The 15,685-nt window shown below is 37.5% G+C and overlaps 1 protein-coding gene and 1 pseudogene across 1 annotated transcript; one reads left to right on the top strand and one right to left on the bottom strand.

The window, feature by feature from the left end:
- Positions 1–1,649: 1,649 nt before the first annotated feature.
- LOC123253535 lies at positions 1,650–2,129 on the bottom strand (annotated as a pseudogene).
- Positions 2,130–3,493: 1,364 nt separating this feature from the next.
- On the top strand, positions 3,494–15,464 carry MRPL15 (mitochondrial ribosomal protein L15). The gene is made up of 5 exons (XM_044658012.1): positions 3,494–3,635; positions 4,727–4,881; positions 5,439–5,604; positions 11,381–11,504; positions 14,809–15,464. The coding sequence occupies exons 1-5, from the start codon at positions 3,519–3,521 to the stop codon at positions 15,144–15,146; spliced, it is 900 nt and encodes a 299-aa protein (XP_044513947.1). The 5' UTR covers positions 3,494–3,518; the 3' UTR covers positions 15,147–15,464.
- Positions 15,465–15,685: the final 221 nt, after the last annotated feature.

Below are 15,685 nucleotides of genomic sequence, written 5' to 3'. Positions count from 1 at the left end.
CTGGACGTGAAGGATGGCCAGTGCAAAAAATAAGAGATGGGAAATGGAGTGTCCTATATAAGGAATAAGGAAAAACACCAGTCTGGCTAGATTCTAGTGTGTGAGATGGGAAACAATATCTAACGAGGCTGGAAAGGTAATTTGGTATCATGTTGTAAAGGGCTTTAAAAGCTAACTATTTTTATTATTAGATCTGTTAGGTACAGTTTATATTTTAAAAGCACAATTAAACTTAATATGATAATAATGAAATTGCCATTTGTGTACTTTTTTGAACTTGTTTATTTTCTGCCATATTTTTTTAATGCTTTATTGATTTTTCTTCTTTTCTGGTTATCTTTATCCACTATCTCATCTCTATCCCCCAACCCAAATACAAGTCTTCCTATATCGGCAAGTAAAAAACACTGACCATATCAAGTGGTTGGGCAACAAATATTTATTAAGCACCTACTATATACCAGGTACTATGCCAAGTAATTCGTATACAGAAAGATATTTTTAAAAAAAGTAGTCCCTGCCTTTAAGAAAAGTGAATATATATGCATGAACAAGCAATAAGCAGGCTACTGAAAGAGGTAGATACGCTGGATAGATGTTTCGTTAATTGTGAGATGCCAAGATTGAGGGTCTCTTGGAAACCCACAGTGATGAGGACTTGAAAGGCCTCTCCCAGGGCCCAGCACACTTCTCAGACTCTTAAGACAGATTTACAAAACAGGTCAGGGTTTATTTTAACCATGGTAAGATGGAAGGGAGGATTAAGGATAGGATGCCCTAAACTAAAGGATCTAGCTAAAACCTCCCCCTCCTACAAACCCTGCAAAGAATTTTCTTCTGGTCTTCCAAGCTCCTTAATTCCCCACACTGGATGTCTAAAAATCCTGGCTATCTAATTACCTGACACTATAATCCTCCCAGATAAATGTTGATAAGTGTAATGCATTACATAGAGTATATAGTTCTTTAAAGTAGTTTAGATTGACCCTTTATCTCAGGGATCAACCCTGGTTAGTTAGGTCTAAGATGGCTGTAGGCCTTCCCATGACAGACAGTTTACTGGCTGGCCAGACCTAGATCTTCTCAGCAGATGGGAACACTTTCTCAGGACACCCAAACACGAGTGGATCGCAAAGTAGGCAGGATGTATCCAAATAGGACAGCAGAGTAGGTAGCTTTGGCTTCATGGGGTTAAGAAACCAAATCCCTTCTAGTCTCACACAGATAGCAAGCAGGAGGAAGTTACCAGTTTCAGGCTGTTTCCCCAACAGGAAGTCCAAAAGCCCCTTGGCAGTTTTCTGTGTCCTCTTTTATATATTTCCCAGATTCCAGAATAAGCTTTGCAGTTCCAGAGCATGTGGCAAGATCCAGCACACTGATCTCTGTGCAAAATCTCTCTCTTATCTGTTTGCACCCATTCTCTCCTTTCCTCATAACACTACATAGAAAAGAGGGAAAGCACTAGAAATAATAGAGGTTGGGACAATGGGATTTTAGTTTGGACTTCAAGGAAGTCAGTAGTCAGAGGGGAGGAAGGAAAGGATTCCAGGCATGGAAGATGTCTACCCGGAATCTAGTAAGCCCCCAAACTTGTAGCCTAGACAGATTTTTTTCCCCCAAGAATCTTTTATTTTTATTTTAATAGTCATTTATGTCATAAATTCATAGGGGATTGGTTCCAATAGCTCAGGTTCTCTGCCATTGGTTCTCACAAAGTGTGCTTCTCTTGGTGGAGCAGGCTGACGTTTCAGTTGAACCCAGGTGCCTTTTTCTTTAGCTTCCTTCTTTTTCTGATCATTTTCCTTCACTTGCTTCAGGAAGCTATCTCTCCTCTTAGAATGCTTAATATGCTCAATAGGCACATTAATCCTCTTTGCTAGAATCTTGCCCTTAACCAGTTTGTTTACAACAATGCCTACAGCATGCTGAGTGAATTATAGACCCGTCCAGTCTTGTCATGGTAACATTTGAGGGGCATTCTCTGCTGAACTGTGCCCATACCCTTGATATCTACAATATCATCCTTCTTGTATATTCGCATATATGCAGCCAAAGGAACTACCCCATGTTTTCTAAAGGGCCTAGAAAACATGTAGCATCCCCCTCCTCTTTCCTTTTGTGTTTGTCATTTTGGCAACTCACTGGAAGATGGTGCAGCCAGTGGAAAGCTAGCCTAGAAAGATTTAATGAACCCCAGTTTACTTAGCTTAAAGGTGATAGCCTCAGGCTTGGACCTGTCACAAGAGAGTTCCTCCCTGAGGAAAGGCCAAGCCCAAACCCAATGACTCTTCTTGTCTCCAGAAGCCCCTCCCAGTATATCACACCCTCCTTCCAAGAATCCCACTCAGGGCCTTCACTTTATGAGAGGGACAGGCTGCCTACTGTGCCAAAGAGTCACTCAGCTTGGGCTTGGCCTTTCCTCAGGGAGGAACTCTCATGTGACTGGTCCAAGCCTGAGGTTGTCACCTTTAAGCTAAGTAAACTGGGGTTCATTAAATCTTTCTAGGCTACAAGTCTAGGGGCTTACTAGATTCCACGTGGACAAGAACAGACAGAGAAAACGCCTGCTGGTGGCATGATGTCTTGTTCAAGGAACAGCCAGAAGGTTAGTGCCACCAAACCGAAGAATACATGGTAAAGAATAAAGTGTTAAGATAAAAAAAGAAAGAGAGAGAGAAAGGGGGACGGAGGACAGTTCCTGTCCTCAAGGAGCTTACAGCTGAACTGGGGAGACAACATGAAAACAAATACATGCAAAGCAAGCTATATACAAGATAAATAATTAAAAGAAGGAAAGCATTATAATTAAGAGAGATTGGGGAAGGCTGCCAGTAAAAGAAAGGATTTTAGTTGAGCTTTAAAAGAAACCAAGGAGGTCAGTAGTCAGAGCAAAGAAGAGAGCGCATTGTAGGCTTTAAGGACAGAGAAAATGCCCAGAGCCTCTCAAGAGATGGAGGGTCTTGTTCATTCAACAGCCAGGACGCAGGTGTCACTAGATCAGAGTAGGTGTTGGGAGGGAGTAAGGTAGGACTGAGAGATTGGAAAGGTAGGAGCGGTCTAGGTAGAAGGGCTCTCAATGCCAAAAGGCATTTTGTATTTTTGGAGTCACTGGAGTTCACTGAATGGAAGGCTAATCAAATCGGACGGTGCTTTAGAAAAATCACTTTAGTAGCTTGAATGTAAGACTGACGGGAGTGGGGACAGACTTGAGACAGGGAGACACAAGAGCAAGTGAAGGTGGCCTTTAGTAGAGATCCCAAATCCCGAGGATTCTAAAGTCGTTATCACCTTAGGGAAGGTCAGAGACGCCGCCACTAGAGCGTAAAACCCACATCGGTCCAAGACCCACCCGGAACTGAATCCTAGAAGTCTTCAAGTCAGCCCCCAAACTCCTAGAAGTTCATTTTGCGACAAAGGAGGGGCCACGGTCGTAAAGCGGCTGGTTCGGTGCCGCCCACGTGGGACACCGGCGCTTTCTCCGTTTGTCCTTGGAAGCCCTTGGCTGCGGGCTGGCAGCCATGGCGGGCCCCGTGTGCAGCGGCGGCGGCAGCGGATCCAAGGCTTTGGACCTTCTGCGCTCTCTGCCGCGCGTCAGCCTGGCCAACCTGAAGCCCAGTCCCGGCTCCAAGAAACCGGTAAACTGACAGCAGATGGGAAACTGAAACAATCTATGCTCACCCTGCCACCCTATTTCCGGGGTGGGGGAAGGGTAGGAATTAGGTTTGAAATTCTTCCCCGCTCCCTGACGTCTGCTGCCCCTGTTCGTGCTGAGCTTGTGTTAAGCATTACAAAGCCCCCACTCCATTCCCCATGTTGCTTTTGCTGTAGGTCTGATAATTGGCCCAAGCAGCAGCAGGCTAGCAAAAATATTTGCTTTCATGTTCATACATGTTCGTAATTGGTTCTAAGATGTAGCTTCTCTTCCTTTGCCTTTCTTGACCCAAGACTTGTGCAATTAGTAATTTTTTTTTTTTTTAAATTCTGGAGCTCTAATCTGATTGAGGGTAAAAAAGGCAAAACAAACCACTCCACCTGTGCAGGTAAGTTAGGCAGCTTCCACATTTATAGGCTTGTTGCCTGGGGCACCGAGAGGTTATGTCTCTAACGGAATGACAGTTCAGACTTGCTGACCCGCTCTTGGTCCCCTCTGCTTTTTCTTATGTTCGACAATTTTGCCACGAATTACATTGAGACTAACCTTGTTTCATTCAACCAAATACCCTTTGTAGTTTGACAAAAAAAAACTACCTGGTAACTGGCACAAAGTATCAGTGACAAAATAACAAGACTTGACTTATAAAGTAACAGTATTCTTAAATACTATTTAAAAAACAAAAATATAATTGCAATAGAATTTATTACAAAACAGGATAATGGAAAATATTGTCTTTTTTTAGTAGCTTATTGAAGTGTAATTTACTTTGCTCTGTTGGACACATTTGTTATTCAGCCAAAGAGCTTGTTTGGTTTCTAGTTTCCAGTGCACTTTCTTAACTCCTTTATCCTTGAATCGGTACAAACTTAATAGCTTGATTAATAGAGAAATAGTAGTTTACCCAATTTCCAGTGTTGGATTTTGTGTAGATGAGGTGGGAGTTGACAAAATGGAATAAAAAGATTCAGATTTGCACCTTCTCTGCAGTCTATAGTCTTAAGGAAAAAAAAGTGATGAAAGTATGGGTTTTTTTAGAAATTATATATTACTGAATTAACTCTTGCTTTTTAGGAAAGACAAAGAAGAGGCCGGAGAAGAGGTAGAAAATGTGGCCGAGGTCATAAAGGAGAAACGCAGAGAGGAACCAAGCCTAGATTAGGGTTTGAGGGAGGTCAAACTCCATTTTATCTTCGGATCCCAAAGTATGGATTTAATGAAGGACATAGGTAAGTTTTTCTTAGCTTATTTAAATTGAGAAGACTGCTTCATCATGAATCAACATGATATAATTTCATCATTTTAATTTCCTTATTGTTTAAAAACAATGGTAAACATTCTTCTGTTTCATGAGCTAATTTTTGTAGTATTCTGAGACCATATTACTTTGGCCTCCACAGATTCTTTATTCAGACAACACAACCAGACTGAAATTTTACCAAAATCTTTTCTTCTTTCTCATGTGTAAATTAATAGTTAAGATTTTTTGCATATCAAATGAGCCATTTTTCTCTTAGTGAACTACTGTTATTTTATTACGTTGCAGAAATTTATAATGGAGCATTAAGCGTTTAGTTTAAATGCCTAAATTAGGCACCAAATAAAAAAAAAAGGGTTACAGAGCTTGGCAGTTGTTTGTTTGGGAGTGGGCACCACAAGGGAGAAATAGGCATGTAGTGGTTTCCATTTAAAGTCTTGCCTCAGATGGGTGGGGGACTAGAATAAATAAAGTGCTACCTTCACCAACATTACTTTGACCCAGTTTTGAAAACCTCTTGTTTTTTAGCTTTAGACGACAATACCATCCTTTGAGTCTCAATAGGCTACAGTACCTGATTGATTTAGGTCGAGTAGATCCTACTCAACCTATTGATTTAACTCAGCTTGTAAATGGAAGAGGTGTGACAATCCAGCCACTTAAAAGGGATTATGGTGTCCAGCTGGTGGAAGAGGTATGTCTGATATATATCTTTTTTCTTTGCTATAGAAATTTTCTTCAATTCCAACCTCATGTATTAAGGGCCTGTACTATATTTACCCAGAGCCGAGAATACAAAGACAAAGAAATGGAAGGCCCTTCCTTCAAGGAGCATACATACATACATACATACCTATGAAATCATCAATGTGTCTCTTGATGGTTAGCATTCTACAAATACTACTTTTTATATGTACAGATTAGGTAGAACCAGTGCTTTAATTGATTTCCTCAGTTTCTGGTGAGAAAATTCCTTTAACCAATGCAAATCTACAACCACACAGCAGTTTCCTCTTCGGGAATTGCTGGGGACCCAGAGAATTTAAATAACTCCTTAGGATCACAGAGCCAGAATGTCAATTAGTCAACAAACGTTTATTGAGAAATTTCCATGTGCCAGGCAGTAAGCTAAGTGCAGGGATAACTAAGAAAGCCAAAAACCTATCTCTGCCTTCTAGGAGATCACATTCTATTTATATAAAAGATATATACTCAGGAGAAAGTTCTAACACCTATCTCCCTAGGTTGGTGTGATGATCAAAAGAGATAGAAATTATAAAGAGTTTTTTAGCACAGTGCCTGGCACAAAGTTGTTGCTGTAGAAACATTAGCTATTGTTGTAATTATGGGGATTGGAGGCACAAGTCTGGGAATATAAGAAGCAGAAGTGAGAAAGAACATTCTAGGCATCAGATATTTTATTGAAAAGCAGAGGTAGAACTTGAACCTACATTTTCATAATAATGCCTTGCTGCCTTTATTCACTATACTATGCTACATAGTACTTTGTACTATAAATATATGTACATACACACAGAGCACACACAATTTTATTATGAATCTAAGCAAGTTTGTAAAAAAAAAAGACTAATGAAGTCAGTTGTAGTTCTTTAAAAAATCTAAAATTCTAATTCACTTTAAATTGAAATTACCAAATATGATCTTTGTGTTTGTAAATATGATCATTTTTACTTTGTCATAGTCAGTACTTACATGTAGATTTGTGTTCTGCTTTTTTTCACTGAACATTAACTGACTTCTGAGGCCCTTTTCAATTCTCAGAGGCTGATTATTTTAAATTCCTCTTTCCATATGATTACCATATTCCACATACTTGATTTTCTTAATAATTTGGTAAGTCTTCTATCATGATTTCCTTAAACATTTCCCTTGGTAGACATTTTAGTTTTCTCCTATTCCTATTCTCCTACTATAAACTTGTTTACAGTTTTTTTCCTTTTAGGTTATTTCTTTTGGGATATAGTCCTCATGAAGGAATTGCTGGGTGAAAGAGTATCTGTAACTATAGTTCATAAGTTAGAGCTAGACGGAACCTTAGAGAAGAGTAAACTGAGGCCCATAGAGAGTGAGACTTGTCCAGTGTGACACAGCTAGTAGGATTTGAACCCAGCTCTTCCTTACTCCAAATAGATCACTCTATCCATGGCTCCATTTTATAGTGTTACTAGCAGTATATAATTTTCCTGAGATTTCTCTCAACTTTGGGTTTTAATGTTGTATTAAAAGGAAGCATTCTTCTCCACTAAAGTCCTACTCTGAAGCTCAGTAGTGGTATGGAAGTGGCTTGGAGCTCTCCAGGGCCCAAGGAGCATATACCTGTGGAGCATATCTCTGGTAGCTTTGATTAAACTGGGAAGTCTTTGAGTATATGACCAAACTGCTGTGGGACTATTTGTCTTCACTTTAATAACTACACAGATAAATTCAAAACATCTCTGTCTCCTGTAGATGAGTGTCCTAGGGGCAAGGATGATGCCATGAGCACTAAGGTGAAAGGAGGTCATGATCTGGATATGGGGAGGTTCTATCCACACACCTGTTGATGATAAGGTCTTTGATCTATAATGGTGCCGTTTAATTGCAAGAAAAGTTATACTTGGGGGTGGGGTGGGGCTTGTATAATTGGCTGTTTCTTTGTATATAAATTTTGTTTAAGGAGGTTGAGAGATGTGTAGAAGGATCTGATCAAGCCATCTAACTTCTCTTAGTGACTTATCTACAAAGTCACAGATATGATCTGATAATCATCTTCTTTTTTAGTATTTTGTTTTTTTCCAAATACATGTAAAAACATTTTTTAACCTTAGCTTTTTTTTAAATTTGAGTTCTAAATTCTTTCCTTCTCTTCTCATTGAGAAGGCAAGCAATTTGTTATAGGTTATATGTTTCAATCATGCAAAATATATTTCCATATTAGTTATGTGAAAGAAAATAGACCTGAAAAATAAAGTTAAAAAAAAGTGTTTCGATATGTATTCAGATTCCATCAGTTCTTTCTCTGGAGGTGGATATAGCATTTTTCATCATGAGTCCTTTGTCTTGGATCATTGTATTGCTGAGAATAGCTAAGTCATTTACAGTTGGTCATCATATGATATTGCTGTTACTCACTATATCAGTTCATGTAAGTCTTTCCAGATTTTTCTCAAAACATCCTCTTCAACATTTCTTATAGCTCAATAGTATTCTGATGGTCATTTTCTATTAATGTAAATTATGTTAAAATCCTCTGACCATTTATTTCCAGTGTGGGTTATTCACTCTTATTTATTTATTTTCTATTATAAACAGGTCATATAGGTGTAACAAGGTTGAAAAAATGTTTATGAAAGATATGTAAATTAGATTTTTATAAGTCATCTTATTTTAATTTTTTTTTTAAACCCTTACCTTCTGTCTTGGAATCAATACTGTATATAGGTTCCAAGGCAGAAAAGTGATATGGGCTAGGCAGTGGGGGTTAAAGTGACTTTCCCAAGGTCACACAGCTGGGAAGTGACTTGAGGCCAGATTTGAATCTAGGATCTCCCGTCTCTAGGCCTGGCTCTCAATCCACTGAGCTACCCAGCTACTCCCATCTTATTTTAATTGTACTGATGAATTTTGCTATTTAAGAAAGTACACTGTTAAATCCTTCATGAGGCTAATAATCACAATATAATTTATCTTTTATCCACCTTTACATTTCCATATGCCAGGTTTATTTAACCAATGGATGGCAAATAGTGTCCACTAGAGGGTACTGTGTATTCATGTTAAATTAAAAGTAGTTGGGGGTTCTTTTGAAAAAAATGAGTTCCAGGAATGTTTAAGTATCAGAATTAAAGTTTGTGGAAAGAAGTATTAAAGACAATAGGGAGGAAAAAACTATTTTAAATATCTTCTCAAGAGGAATAAGGTTAATTTTCTTTCTATAATATGGTAGCATCTTATTAATTCTAAAGACTCCCTCCAAGAGTTGTTTTAATATATTAGTTTGGGAATGATTAAACACTCTTACCCCTTTAATGTAATATCTATGATATTTATTGCTAATTTATCATACTTAAGGACTTTCATAGTATAGTCATAGCACAGTCCAAAGACTGCTTGATTTAGTGTCACGACCGAGGTTTGAATCATCTACCACTTAATATTTGTGTGATGTTGACCTAGATAATTATTTTTTGCTTTTGGCTTCTTCATCTGCAAAATGTTAAGGCCTGGACTAAGATTTGTCAATGATGTTACTATTGAGTTTGGAGTGGCCTATTCCCCTTTTTCTTGAAGTGACCTATCATACTCTGGCTATTCATATTAGAATCTCCCTGTCATATGGAATTACTGATTCTATATCTCCAACATTTGGCAAAAGGAAGAAAGCTTACTTAATCACTTCTTGATAAAGGATAGGCCAGACTGAAATATGGAGAAATTGAAGTATCCCTAGGTATAGATAAAGAATGAAAAGTTAACAGTGGTGAGATGAAACAAGGGACTAAATAAGGGGAAACCTGCCCGTCCTCCCACCCATCTTTTATTTCTGTTGAGAATACCACTATGTTTCTCATCACTCAGCTCAAAACTGTGGTTTCATCTTTAACTCTTTCTTTCTTCTCCTCATCTGAGCATTTGCCAAGTACTATCTATTCTATTTCCACATTCTCTTTCCTTTTTCCATACACTGTGGAAATCACCCATCTCTCATCTCTTAAACTTTCTTTCTCATTACCATAGTTCAGACCTTCATCACTTCTCAGCTAGTCCACTATAATATCCTCTAATTTCTCTCCTTAATCCCAGTTCTTCCTTCTTCTAGTCTCTCCTGGCACTAATGGTGGTCTAAGTGTTCCCTGGGGCTTGGCCTGGAGAGATGCATGACCAACAAGTTGGAAAGTAGGAATATATATTGAGATCTATTTTCCCTTTGATAGCCTGCCATAGAATTTGTCTCCAGTACAACCATATCATCCTTCTAGCCCCTTCTCTGTGTGAGCTCTGAGACTTCCCTCCTTCCTTCCTAGGAGTCAGAATCTAACCCCCAAAAGTGGTTCCACAGCAGCAGCTTCAGCAGCTTTGGAGGCACCATTAGGAAAATTCTCTCCCCAATGTATAATGATCTCTGGCTCCTAAACCCACCCTTATTCCAAACTTATCTATTACATTTGATAAAATAAACTTCCTTCTAGTTATCCAAGTTTACAACATTGGCTTCATCCTTAACTTTTCAGTCTCTCTCGCTGCACATATTCTTTCAGTTGCCAAACCTCATAATTCCATATCTCTCATATCTGTCTGCATCTATCTGCTCTCTGCCCTAGTTCAACCCTTATTACCTCTGGCCTGGACTGGACTGTTGCAATTGATCTGTCTCAAGTGTCTCCTCATTTCTAATCTGTCTTCTGAATACTTGCCAGAGTGATTTTCCTAAGGAGATTTGACCGTGGTATTCCCCTACTCAAACTCCAGGTGATACCTGTTGACTTGATTTATAATGTTTACTTTTATATAAGCATTATAATGTACAGAGTAACATGCAAATAATTTATAAGCAAGTAAATATGTATATTTTACATGTAAATATATATTGAAAGTATATACTTAACACAATTTTTACTTATAGAATGCTTTTTGAAAGTAATTTGGATATCACTGCTTTACACAGCTGTCAAAATAATCATCATCAGGAATAACTGACCATTTTTCACATACTCTCCTCAAAAACTTTCAGTAACTCTTCATTTTCCATAGAATAAAATATAAAATCTCCCTTTAAAATTAAAGAGGCAGTATGGTATAGTGGATGGAATGCTGAAATGGGAGTCAGGAAGACCTAGGTTTAAATCTCACTTCTGAATATTGCCTTGCGCAATCACAGCCTCTCCAGGCCTCCGGCAACTCCTAAGATTTAGCTGTAGGACTTAGTACTATTTAGGTTTCTGTCTCTGATAAGTTTTTCCCACCCAAATAAATCATAGATTGTTGTTATATTGGCGAATGCCTTTGTTTAGCATTAAAAGCCTTACCACCCTCTTCTATTCTGTTTCCTAAAGCTTCTTTTTCTCTCCCATTCTTCTATGAACTCTGCATTCCTAGCTCTTCAGTCTTATCCTACTTCCCCCATTCCACTTTCATACCCCATTACTAGGACATACTTCCTTTTAATTTTGATCTTTTGAGATCGTTCTTGGTTCATCCAAAATTCTTCATAAAAGCCTTTCTTCATTTGTAACCAGTGTATAAAGTAGGTGCTTAATCAATATTGAATTAATAGATTTACAGGAAAGTCATTTTGAATTTTCTGGAATGAGAATTGCTAGTTTTAGTTTCCTCTTTAAAATTGAAAAGATTTAAAAAATAAATTGCACTTAAGCAGAAAAAAATCACGCGATAGTCAATTCTCATTCCCACCCCACAGGTCTACATATTTTAGGATTATTTGTGGTAATTGATGTTTTAACTCCCAACAGGGTGCTGATACCTTTAAGGCTAAAATTAATATTGAAGTACAGATGGCCTCAGAACTAGCCATAGCTGCAATTGAAAGAAATGGAGGTGTTGTGACTACAGCATTTTATGATCCAAGAAGCCTGGGTGAGTTTCATCTGTCATTTTCCTACTCTTTATAATAGATGAATATCAGAGATGCTCGGTGCTATATATCATGTCTCTTTAAATCCTAAACAAAAGAAACTGCTACTGGTTTATTTGGATCTGTAACATGGGAACAACAGCTGTCTTTTGCTTGTTTATTTTGGTCAGAATTATTGAAATTATATTGCCACAGATCAAAGTATGCAGCCAGAATTACAAAAAAGGATCAGTTCCTCCAAGACTGCATGAATTTGAGAAAAGAGGAATGTTCTTAGGTTACCAGGAATTGTATTTGAAATGTTGCAAAAGTTAATATAATTTTCATCTGTTAAAGTTAAATAGATGCTTTCATATTGGATATAGTACTGCAGCTTTTATTTTAATTTTTTTAAACCTTTACCTTCCATCTTAGTATTAGTTCTAAGACAGAAGAATGGAAAGGGCTAGGCAATTGAGGTTTAAGTGACTTGCCTAGGGTCACATAGCTATGAAGTGTGTTTTTTTTTTTTAACCCTTGTACTTCGGTGTATTGTCTCATAGGTGGAAGAGTGGTAAGGGTGGGCAATGGGGGTCAAGTGACCCGCCCAGGGTCACACAGCTGGGAAGTGGCTGAGGCCGGGTTTGAACCTAGGACCTCCTGTCTCTAGGCCTGACTCTCACTCCACTGAGCTACCCAGCTGCCCAGCTATGAAGTGTTTGAGGCCAAATTTGAACCCACGTCTTCTGGGTTCCAGGCCTAGTTCTCTGTCCTTGCTGAAGGAAGCCAGGGAAGCCAAGAGGCAGCCTTCCCCTTCATTTTCACTCTATCTATTCTGCTGCCTAGCTGCCTCAATTGCTACTTTTAAATTGAAATAATTGCTAGAAGGCTTAGTAAGATGAGCATACTTTTTGTTACATGTCCATATTGCCCATTATTAAAGGCTATTATAGATACAGACAACTAACAAGTAAGAGGAGTTTGAGTCAAACTACTATGATATTATTTGTCATAATTAAAAATTTATATTTATTTATAACTAACATAATTATGGAATATGAATTTCTCTCTGGCTTTTTTGTAATACAGTGAAGTTCTCAAGCAAGTTAGTATACATCATCTGTTATAAAATTTTATGAAAACCGGTAATCCCTTTTATGATTTGAGGGTAGAAAAGCCTTTGAGTCTAACACCCTCACCCCCACCCCACCTCCGGGAATTGCTGATTTGTTGCTATTACCAAAGATTGGGGTTTGTCTAACAGACGGATACTTTTGACAAAAAACCTATGGCAACGCTCTAGTTTGCAGGTCCCTCAGCAAGTGTCTGATTTGTACACTGGAAGCAGTTCTTTGGGCCACTTTTGAGCTGGATTCCAGTGATTCTCCTCTTTACTACTGAATAAATTAATTTTTTGTGCTTTTAATTACATTTTATTCTTCCCCACAAGGGAATGATATTTTATAATTACAAGGTGATAGTTCTCCACAAAGTTTTAAAAAGTTGAACTGTGCATTTGAGATGTATTTATTTTTTTAACTTTGTTTTTTGGAAGAAGACTATTTACTCTTAGAATATTTGGTAATAGTACCGTAGTGTAAGATCAGGACTAGGATTATAATGACATTGGTATAAGGAATATAGGTAAATTTCCCTCTATCAGTGCGGGTTGGTACTTTCTCCATACCTCATAACTTTAGAAGTTGCCTAGAGCACTGAAAAGTTAAATGACTTAACCTAAGCAGTATGTGTGAGAAACTATTCTTAAACCTAAGTTTTCCTGGTTTTGGGGCTGGTTCTCCCTACTATGCCATGCTGTCTCTGTAAGTAATGTATTCTGTTATTTTGTCATTTTTTCCTGGCATGACCCATAACTGAGTTTTCCAAATAACTGGAGGTTTTCCAAATAATAAAAGCTAAGAATAAGAAACTGGAAAGTGTTGTAATACATTTTTATTTGGCATGAGGAGCTGAGACCTAGAGAAGTTATGCCCTTGTTGGAAGATCACACAGCATGTTAATGGTAGGATGAGGTGGAGCTAGAACCCACTCTCAGGGCTTGAAGTTTATTCTTTTCATTAGACCATAGTAGCTTTCTATTATGTTCATTTGAAGTATGTTTTAATGGAACTCTTTGCAAAATATTTTACTGACTGCTCTGCTTTCTGCCTTCTTAAGCAGTATCCTGGATGTAATTTTTTCTATGAACATTAATTATTGTAGGATTATTTCTTCATAGTTCAATTCAAATGAATAAGCATTAATGAATACCTTCATTGTATCAGAAGTGGTAGGGCCTGGGGATACAAAGATAAAAATGGAACAGTTTTTGCCTTTAAATAGCTTATATTCTACTGTGGGGGAATAGATTTAATTTCAGGGAAAAGGAAAAACTAACTTATAGAGTTTAAAAAGGCCTATTTTATAGGAGGTATCTTTTGATATGAACCTTGATAGTCCAATCCCTGTGCTTAATTTTTATAGTTGTCTTCTACCTGGACACCAAGTTTGCCTTTGTTTTCAAGTCAGTCAGCTTGTTTTAAGTTGAAAATCCTTAAGTCCCCACAATTATTCCATTTAGGTTTCTAAACTAGAGATTACTGAGGAGATTAAGGCTTTTGTATAGTTACTCTTTCACAATAACCTGTAGCTCTTCCAGACCTCTTACTTCTTTATTTACAGTATTTTATTACACTAGACTTTTCAGGGCATAACCAAAGTCATATATCATTTTCAGTTCTGCTTCTTTTTATTACCTTGGTGAATTTGAGTAAATCACTTAATGTCTCTTGGCTTCATTTTCCTTACCTGAAAGGTAATGGTTTAGAAGTACATTACATTTTTGATTCTCTGGTCTTGGTACTTGGTTATTGATGACTGTGAATGAAGCTTGTCATATAAAAAAGAAAGAAATACAAAATCTTTGTAAGAAATATAGATTTCCATGTTGGCCATGTCCGAGGATGTATTTCTCATTCCATTTATTGAGTCTTATCTTCTCTGTGTCAGGAGGTGGGTAATCACCGATTCCTTTAAAAAAAAAACCAAAACAAACCTAACCCCCCCCCCCCCAAAAAAAATCCTTTTTCATTTGCTCCATAGTGAACATTTAAATATTTATGTTTAGTGTTAGTCTTTAGAAGGTAAATTTCCTACCTCTGTTTGTTTACTTGTTTACTTGTGTATATATTAAACAGAAGCATTGTTAATGTTTAATTTATTCCTCATTTCCTTTGCATTGAAAGGTGAATTAAAAAATATTTGTAGCTTATAAAAGGAGCTAGTGATTTACATGGCTAATGTTTTTATCTCCATTTTTAAAAATAGAGATTCTCTGCAAACCTGTTATGTTTTTCCTTCGTGGACAACCTATTCCCAAGCGAATGCTTCCACCCGAAGAATTGGTGCCATACTATACTGATGCCAGGAACCGTGGCTACCTGGCAGATCCAGCCCAGTTTCCTGAAGCAAGACTTGAACTAGCCAAGAAATATGGTTACATTTTACCTGACATCACTAAGGATGAACTCTTCAAAATGCTGAGTACTCGAAAGGACCCACGGCAGATTTTCTTTGGTCTTGCTCCAGGCTGGGTAGTAAATATGGCTGAAAAGAAAATCCTGAAGCCCACAGATGAAAACCTCCTTAAATATTATAGCTCATGAATTCTAAAGAGAAAAAAGCATTCTCAAGAATACTGGGAAAATGAGCCTAGGATGCTCACAGTTTCTTGTTTCATTTTCCTGCTGTATTATAGACTCAAAATGTATGGGGCTGATTTTTGGCATAATGTATTTTCCTTTTCTTCTTTTTTTAAGGTAAAATCAAAATAAAATATGAGAAATCACATTAAACAAAATCTATATCTGTGTGACATGATGAAAGATGTATAAACTCCCTTTTGCAAAATGGACTTTATAGATAAGATCAGATATATGTCCTGAATGCTTTTAAACAGTCAGAAGAAATTATTTAGCCCGAAATTTTCCTGCATGTCTCATTTTGTCATTTTCACCACTGCATATCATTAAGTGTATTTCTGTCAAGTGTCATTGACTCATAGGCTGATTTAGCAGGGGTTCAGGCAATTGGAGGGGGAATAAGCCTCTGTTAGTGTCTGAGATAAATTTCAACCTATATATTGACTATAAGTCAAAATGTGAATTTTTATTTAGAAAAATTTAGATCATTTTACTGTGTTAAT

The sequence above is a fragment of the Gracilinanus agilis genome, chromosome 1, assembly GCF_016433145.1.
Source record: "Gracilinanus agilis isolate LMUSP501 chromosome 1, AgileGrace, whole genome shotgun sequence".
Lineage (NCBI taxonomy): Eukaryota > Metazoa > Chordata > Mammalia > Didelphimorphia > Didelphidae > Gracilinanus > Gracilinanus agilis.
The sequence above is the reverse complement of the archived record's forward strand: the minus strand, read 5'-3'. Positions and strand labels throughout refer to the sequence as shown.